Source organism: Apaloderma vittatum, unplaced genomic scaffold, assembly GCF_000703405.1.
Source record: "Apaloderma vittatum isolate BGI_N311 unplaced genomic scaffold, ASM70340v1 scaffold23130, whole genome shotgun sequence".
NCBI lineage: Eukaryota > Metazoa > Chordata > Aves > Trogoniformes > Trogonidae > Apaloderma > Apaloderma vittatum.
Genome location: NW_009694269.1, coordinates 16,059 through 24,942, shown reverse-complemented (window position 1 = coordinate 24,942; position 8,884 = coordinate 16,059). Strand labels below are relative to the sequence as shown.

The following is an 8,884-nucleotide window of genomic DNA, read 5'->3' as shown; positions in this document are numbered from 1 at the left end:
GGCTGGGCAGGAGGTTCGCCCGCCGCCGGCTGCGCTCCCACCAGCGCCTTCGCGCTTTCCTCCTGGAGATGTTTAGCACCTTCCAGATCTGCGCCTGCACCAACGAGCTCTGCCTGCTCGGCAACGTGGAGCCGAAGCCTCACGCTGCCTTGGCTCTCACCTACGGTTTCACCGTCCTGCACGGTTTGACCCTGAGCGGCAACGCGTGCAACCCCTGCGGCACCTTGCAGCTGGTGTGGGCCGGTGGGACGTCGCTCAAGGCGGGAGGACTCCAGATCGGCGCTCAGTTCGCGGCCGCGGTGCTTGCCAGAGCCTTTATGCGCTTTCTCTGGAGCCTGGAGCTGGCAGAGCCGCATTTTGGAGCCCTCTCGCAGCGCTGCAGCAACCCCATGCAGATTACGGAGGTGCAGGCGTTCTGCATAGAACTGCTCTTTTCTGTCGTCTTCCAGCTGACCGTCCTGCGAGTGGAACGCGTTCACCCCAAATACAAAGTCCACTTGATAGCTCTTCTCATCACCATGCTCGTATATGCAGGTTAGTTGTTTGGGGGTTTTTGTCCTCTTTTCCTGCACAGAAGGTTTTATTTTCTTAAAAGTGTTAAGATGCAAAATTATTATTTTTTAAAAAAACCACCAACACATCTGAAGGCAAATCTTTGGTCTTGCATACGCAGAGTTCATTTGGAGTTTATGTGAAGTTCGCCTGGCTAGATTCCAGGCAGGTGTGGGGTTAAGAATGAAACGAGTTACAAATTTAAACTGATGTCAAGTCTACAGGCAAATGTGGTTGAGAGTTTGACAGTACGCTGCTAAAATTTCTCAGCGAAGGATCGTTTCATAATCTGCCTTTGGGTAGCGTGAGAGATTTCGCACAATGTGCTCTGATTTCTAAGTGGCATTGCGAGAGAGCGTCGGGGATAAAAACGCTGATTGTGCAACGGCAGGGTACAGGCTGGTAATATGGGAGTTCTGCATTTAAATAATGAATAATTCATATCAGTGCAGTTTATTTAGCTGTGGTAAAACCTTAAATACCTGGTGTGTCCCTGTCCTTGCCCCTACCTGCCTGTCACCTCCTGCTTCCCAGAGCTGGGGAATTGTCACCTGGACGGTCTCGGAGCCGAGTCAGTCTCAAACTTCTTTCTGCCAACTGTTGATGCTTCTTCCTGTTGTCCCCAGTGAACTGCCAGATTTATGTTGCTTGTCACCTAAGGACTGGGAGGGAGCGGGTTGTACTGGGAAGGAGATCCCCTAGTTTGAGGCACAGGGAAGTGAGAGAGCGATGCTTACGGATCTCCTTGCTTGTGCGACAGCCCCCATCACAGAGGAAGCCGTCTAGGAAGTGATTAAATCTGGTTATGAGAGGGGGAGACCGCTGCCTTATCTGCAGACACCTGGGTTGTCATTGGCGTCTTCTCCAGAAGGTTAAGCTGTGTTACGCTATCTAACAGAACAGCGTATAGCAGAATAAAGTACCGCTGAATTTTCAGAAGTATTAATGAAAAAACCTTTACTCATTATGTGTAGCTGAAATTAGCTAATACCTGAAAGATTAAAACAAGCCCATGGAGAATTCTGAAAATTAACTTAGCAATTTGAAGTACTTTCTAAAATTAATTTTTGAAGGCACAGGCAAGGTGTCAGTGCATTTTTGCATATTAAACTTAGTTCAGCATTGCTCGGTCGAAGGGTAGCCAACGATTATCCTCCCTCTTCCACAGGCATAGGAAGCAAGATTCCTCATTCTTAACAGTGTTTTCCGACTTAGCACATAGTGGTATAAAATAATTCGTGTTACATTGTATTTCTCTTGGCTAGTTCATACAAAGGATTCCTGCCCAGTGTCCTGCTATTTTTTTGCCAGGAGGAGCAGGCTGTGTCCCAAGTCCACTTCCTTGTCGTAACCTGGGACTCGTTACGCCTTTCCAGTGCAATCGATCTGCCTGTACTTCTAGGAAACCTCAGCCCAACTGCGCCCGGGCCTTTCACAGCCACAGTTTGTCTTTATTGATTACGACACCCTGTGCTACCTGGACATATTCCCTTCTGCTTCTTTCAATATAGAATCAAGTCTACTGTAAAAATATATATGCATTCTGAATATGTACGCTCCTGAACCTAGTTTTATCCCGTTTAGTGGAAAATTTGACTCTTTCTTGTTCACTCTGCTCCAGCGTTTCTAAGGTTTGCACTCTTTGCTGTACGCTCACCTTCAAAAGGAAGGATACCCCATCCCTGGAAGTGTTCAAGGCCAGGCTGGATGAGGCTTTGAGCAACCGCTCTAGAGGAAGGTGTCCCTTCCCGTGGCAGGGAGTTGGAACGAGATGATCTTTAAGGTCCTTTCTAATGCAAGTCATTCTATGAAAGGTGAGAAGTGCTGTCCTCCTCCTGCAGTAGTCACCAGCCCAGCGTTTGCTGTGCGCTCCTGAGGTGTGGATTGAAGTCTCCTGAAGTAGAGGAGGGTGTAAAACCCAAGATTCCTCTCACTGAGTTGTTACACAACAAGTGTAGGAGCAGGCTGCTGCTATGAATTTCTTCCTGTGATCAAGTCACAGGCTTGTGCTGTCACAGATCTCTTCTTCCAGTGGAAGGTTGGGTTAGGTGCACGTGGGGCACCTTAGAGGTTCTCAAACCTTTCTTCCTGCCCCTTTTCCTCTGCCCACAGCTACAGGATAGCCTCCGTTCTCCTTCCTCCTCCGTTTTGGGACCCCCTGCCCCCAGGTGCTCAGCACAGCCTCCTGACAGCGTGCCAGGTAGTTGAGCCAAGGGCCTAGCAGGCAGCCTCGACCACGACTGTTGCATCCGTACGACCCACGGTACGTCGTGCGGGTCTTGTGGCGTAGCCCAAGCACGTCTGCTCCACCTCCAGGTTGAGAAGTGATGCTTCGTAAGTACAGAAGGAAGAGGGACTTGCAGATGAGGTGCTACAGCAGGCCGAGGTCTCATCTTTGAAGAGTGGCAGATGTTTAACTCAGCTGGGCTGGATCATTCTCCGGAAACCCTCTGCACCTCGTCATTAACTGTTTAGAAGGAACTTAAGAGGAATGGATCTTTCTTTCTCGCCCACCACCAAAAGACAAGGCAGCCAGTGCAAGTTTAGGCAAAGCAATGCTAATTTAGGCAAAGTGGTAACATTCTTCCTTTTTCCTACAAACATAGCAAATAGTTACATTGTATAAACGATTTTTCTCACTTGAATTTGACAGATACAGCGTTCTAGCTAGGAACTCAGAAAGGCCCATTCAATTTACAAAATAAAATTCATAGAATCATAGAATGGTTACATTTGGAAGGGACCTTGAAGATCATCTCCTTCCAGCCCCCCTGCCCTGGGCAGGGACACTCCTCTCCCACTACTAGAACAGGTTGTTCCAAGCCCCATCCAACCTGGCCTTGAACACTTCCAGGGATGGGGCATCCACAACCTCTCTGAGCAACCTGTTCCTGCTAATGTTTTCCTTTTACATTCGAAACCAAATCAGTTGTGCTTTCAGGACCTGTGTTTATTGCAGTTATGAGTGAATCAGAAATGTTAGAAAATACATCTCCTACATAGGATCTCGTATTTCATTCCATCGGTTATGTGCTACTCTGAGTGTGAAAGCTGCGTCCTGTAAGAGGAATAATTGCTGTGTAAAAAGGGACTGAGAAGGAATAACTCTTCTTCCAATGTGGTTTGGCTAAAATGTTGGTGGATAGCCCCGTCACTGTGGCTTACAGCCGCCTAAAGGTATTGGTACACACACAGGGCTCAAAAGCATTAAATTGTATTTGTAGGGTTGACTAAATGACGTGTTGATAGGGTGCTGCTGTGTGTACCCATAAAAGGTACTTAGGGGTGCCATGCAACTTACTCCAACAAATACCATCAGATTGTACGGTATTTTCAAAATTGCTGGCTGTTCCTTTGGTTTTTCTTTCTTCTATTTTCCATAGTTAAAAATATTTAGGTTTTGTGGGGTTTTTTTTACATTAGTCTTACACAGACCAAATTTTTATAGTAGTACATGCTGTATACAAAACTCTGATACTGCATTCACTCCGTTTCTTCTACTAAATAGAAGCAAAAAGAGAATGTTATGTCTTTGCACATTAAGGGAACGGTTCAGAAGCTAAGGATGCAGATCATATACATGTTGGTAAAGAGTATTTTTGGATATTTCCTTTGGGAAAATATTTAATTAGGGGAAGAAAAAAAATATGCCTTTTGAGGGGTTTTTCATTTACAGGCAATATTACAGTGAAGTCAGGATTGTATGAAATTGGTTAGATCTTTCTGCACCTAACCTGTCGAGGTAAAAATAGCATACCTGCTTTTAATTCTGAGTTTCTCCCTAATTTTCGTTTTGCCTTTATTAATTTCAAAGGTTAAAATTACTTTCTCACCCATTGTGTGGAGTACACATTACTTCACCTTTTTAAGTTTTTCTGTGTACGACAAAGATGTTACGCTTCTTTTTCCCGTAAAATCATTTATCTTCTTTGGTACACAGACTAAGATGTTTAATAAATATTTTAAAATAAGATGGTGCTGGCCTATGGCTTATATTCCAGTAGTTACTAGTAATGAATATTAAAGAAATACAGCAGTTAAAACTCTAATGTTCAAAACCAGCAACTGCATCCTAAAAGTCTACCCTTTAATGTATGTTTGTGGATATAAAAGCAGAAGCAGTGAATTTGTAAACAGATTAAAGCAAAGTAAATTACTGTAGCCGGCCTTCCTGGCAACGTTAACGTGTCAGCGGGCAGAGCAACAGACTGCCTGGTAAATCAAGTCGCTGCTGAGAACAAGCGTAAAACCAGAGTAAATTGAGTATGTCAACAAGGATTAAAGCCTTCCTGACCTGTAATAGTGGTAAGAGAAATAATAAGGAGACTATAGAAAGAGAAATACGGAAGAGACCTTACTAAAACTTTTGGAGAATGCCTGCAGGCTCGTAACAAATGAGGGTTACAGCAGCACGGCGTTTGCCCGAAGGGGAGTTCAAAGCTCCTGCTGGCTTAGTGGAGAATCCAAGAGCAAGCTTTAAGAAACTAGACACAATTATCTATTAACCTATTGCCATTAAAATGTTATATAAACCAGATACGAGGCGGTTAGTAACTCATAGTGTAGCAATAGAGGTAATTCTGCTGCGTAATGCTTTTTCTGCAGGACCACAATGAGAGGAACAACATCTGTCAGAATTAAGCCCGCTTACCTCCAGGTTCATCCGCAGCACAGTGACAGTTTAGTCCCCAGCACGGTGTGCGTTTGGAGCTAGTTATTGAGAGGATGTTCAGGCAGCTTCATTCACACCTGAAGGCAGGGGCCAGGAAAGATGCTTGAGTGCTTTAACCTTCCTTTTCCAAGAGAGTGGAGTGAGGTCTGCTTTTATTTTCTTCAGACAACATACAGAACTATTGTGAAGGCTTTCCCCACAGGTATACGTGATAACCTTAATGTTTTATAACTTGCTCTGATACTATTAAGTGTTCTAATAAGAAAGTTTAGAAGTCAGCTTAGCAAGAACAGCACCTGACAGGTTTTCTTCCCTTATCTTGTACATTTTACATGCAACATGGGGATGTAATGAAAGCTCAGGATTTCTTTACTGATATTTGTGTAATTTCTAAAAGCCTGATACAGACCATTAGCAAAGCAGCTTACAGTTTTATCAACAAAAACATTCAACAGTAGCCAAACACTTCAAACAGTACTTGCTAGAGATAAAATATCCAAGCCTATGCCTTGAATATTTTAGAAAACAGTTAAACGTATGTCATCTCGTATAACTTCAGAAAAGTTTATCCGCTCAAATGGATTCTGCTAATGCAGTTTGTTGCAGAGTGTGCATCTCTTGTTGTTCTGTGTGTGTGCTTTTCAATATTCATTTAAAATAAGCATTAAGCAATGTGGTTCGTGTTTTATTGCAGGTGGAAATCTCACAGGAGCAATATTTAACCCGGCGCTGGCTTATTCATTACATGCAAATTGCTTCTATGACAGATTTTTGAGTTACTCCCTAGTGTACTGGATAGCCCCATCCTTAGGTAAGTTCTTAATACGTTATGGATTTCAGGAGGTGGTGTTTAGTACATGGGTCAGAAGTCAGAAAATAGATATTATTTATACGACAGTCTGCTTGTTTTCTGCTTTAAACAAAATCCAGAAAACAGTCAGTTGTAACTTGTGCAAAGAAGTGATTCAGAATCACGGTTTTGTTTTGCAAATATAGGCAGTTGTTTTAAACTCGTTTAATGCTCTGTGTAGAACACCTGTAACACTGTTTTGTGAATCAAGCCTCTAATCCTGAATTTCAAACAATAGTTTTATTCTCAAAATCATACCTAGTGTTCTGATCAGTTTATTTTAAGAAAAGACTCTATTAGGTTATATAATTGTTTAGTTTAGGTGTCACGTTCAAAGTCCAAGTACTTTGAGCAAGAAAAGGTACCTACCGAAACCCCACAAACAGCACGATTCTAAATGGAAAAAGGTTGGTGTTTAGGTTGGGGGTAACTAGTTAGTTATAAACCAACAGCTGTTTACTTTGGAGCACGATCCTTTCGAGGCTGCCCACTGTTCGGGACTTGATACCTGCGTGAGGCACGCTGCAAATTCACCCGCTGACCAACGGCCCACTTGTAGGTTCTAGCAGAATATTGAGAAGGAGAAGAGGCCGCCTGGCAGTGAATATCAGCCTGATGTAAGCTCAGAAGGAGAAACGTGCTGCTCAGCTTGCGGTTTCTGTCTTGTTTGGTGACAGTATACAAGAACATGGGTCTGATTAATTAAAGAAAACTCCACGGGCATTAGCTCGAGTGCTTAAAATATGCTTTCTCAATTATTAATATCATAATATAAAATCTTTTTTATCTCCATAGTGTCTAAACTTTACAGTTCCCATTCTATGTCTTTCCACCTCGGTCACTGTTGGTCACAATCTGTTTTTACCTTAAGAATAATGAATATTAGTAACTGAGGGTTTTCTAGCTTAAATTATGGTTTTATTGTGGAAACTATTGGTTTTAACTTCTAGTTGTATGAAAATGCTCCACGTCACACGTGCTTACAGTTAGTCATTAAAAATCCTGAGCTCTCTGCTTCAAGGGTATATAAAGCAGCAGTGCTAATCCTTGGGTCTTTCATGCCTGCTAATCCTATTGCAAGGTACAGGAGCCTGTGAAACGCACACAGGAGATATCCCACAGGACTCCAGCTGAACACATAACTTCTCTTCGTCCTTTGAGTTTGTGTTTGTGCATGTTCTACTTGCAAGGACTCTCAGTCAGTCAAAAACGGAGACAGGATTTTCCCTCTAACTTCAATTCGCTGTAATGCACTTGGATTAAATTCGATATCTGAACAGCATGAACGAGCGACAGAGGAAGCACGATGAAAGCCCAGGCACTGCTCGGGTTCGCAGCTAATGAAGTGTCTTGGGCAAAGCTGGTGGGCATCATGCTGATGAGCTGATGCAATACTGGTGGTATTTCTCGGAATTCAAGTTCAGCTTTCTGCCGCCTCACCTGATTTCAATCTGAGATGTGTCAGCTTGTAAGCACTTGGGATTCAATGTTTTGCAAGTGATCGAAAGAAAGAGCAGGCGTTCTGAAACACCGCGTTCCACTTCTATAGCAAGGTGCATCCTGCAGAACTGCTCTGCAGAAAGCCTTCGGGTGATTTTTGGCTTGAGTAACAAAATTGGCAGGTGTTAAAGCAAGTGGCACCATGACCTGAGGAATTTATAGAATCACAGCATGTCTTAGGTTGGAAGGGACCTTGGGGATCATCTGACCCAACCCCTGCCATGGGCAGGGACGCCCTGAACCAGCCCAGGTTGCTCCAGCTTCATCCAACCTGGCCTTGAACATCTCCAGGGAGGGGGCAGCCACAGCCTCTCTGGGCAATCTGGGCCAGAGTCTGGCCACCCTCGTACTGAAGAATTTCTTCCCAAGATCCAACCTGAACCTCTTCTCCTTCAATTTAAATCCATTTCCCTTGTCCTGTCGCTGGACACTCTTGTCAAAAGTCCCTCCCCAGCCTCCCTGTAGGTCCCTTCAGGCACTGCAGGCAGGGATAAGGTCCCCCCAGAGACTTCTCCAGGCTGAACACCCCCAGCTCCCTCAGCCTGTCTACTCTATTTAGAATGCTCTTAGGGAGTAATGTTACATTTCTGTGAAAATGCGTAACCAGCAGTTTATCATTAGTTAACACAGAGAAAACACATACACCGTGTACTGAGTGCTGCCTCTTAATGTATCAGGGGAAGGAACTCCAGACAAAGCAGTTTTAAATACATGAATACTCATGCCACATCTCTTTTTGGGCAGATTCACTACTGTAGTCAAACATTTTGTCACAGATCTCAGGTCTGTGGATCACCTGAAGGGCTGAGCAGTCTCTTGGTTGTATAAGAACCTCATTACAAAACAAGGGAGCTTCAGGGATACTCACAGACCTTATTGTAGACACCAGGAGTTATAAACAAATGTAGGATTTCCAAGGTGGAAGTATAGAGGAGACAGTTGAATTTGAAAACTGAATTGAATTAATAGAATTCCATTCTACAGAATTCTCTGGAATCATAGAATTTTTTCTTCCAAAACTCATCCAAATAATGAGACATGTAGGAAAATAACCTGTTTGGATGATACTCAAATTCTTGTGAAAAGAACCTCTAAGGCGAATCACAGATGATGAGGGAAGGGGTATTTTAAATTCAGTTGTCAAAATTACTTTCAGAATCCACGTGTCAGCAGAAATACTGTTTCAGGCTTCCTAGAAACTGGCAGGGTCATCGCGAGATGCTGATTTGATGTGCCGCTTTCCCCAGCATCCGCATCTTAGCTGGTTACATTCCTTTGTTCTTGTTTGGGGGAATTATTTTAGGAGTCTG

The 8,884-nt window shown here is 43.7% G+C and overlaps 1 protein-coding gene across 1 annotated transcript in view; it reads left to right on the top strand.

Moving 5' to 3' along the window:
- Window positions 1-11: 11 nt before the first annotated feature.
- The window catches only part of AQP11 (aquaporin 11), a gene marked incomplete at its 5' end in the record, with an annotated part of 11,454 nt that continues 2,581 nt past the window's right edge, over window positions 12-8,884 (top strand). Inside the window, 2 exons of the mRNA XM_009867202.1 lie at window positions 12-534; window positions 5,919-6,035. Of these exons, the coding sequence (XP_009865504.1) occupies window positions 12-534; window positions 5,919-6,035 (640 nt within the window). The remainder of the gene's footprint in view (window positions 535-5,918; window positions 6,036-8,884) is intronic.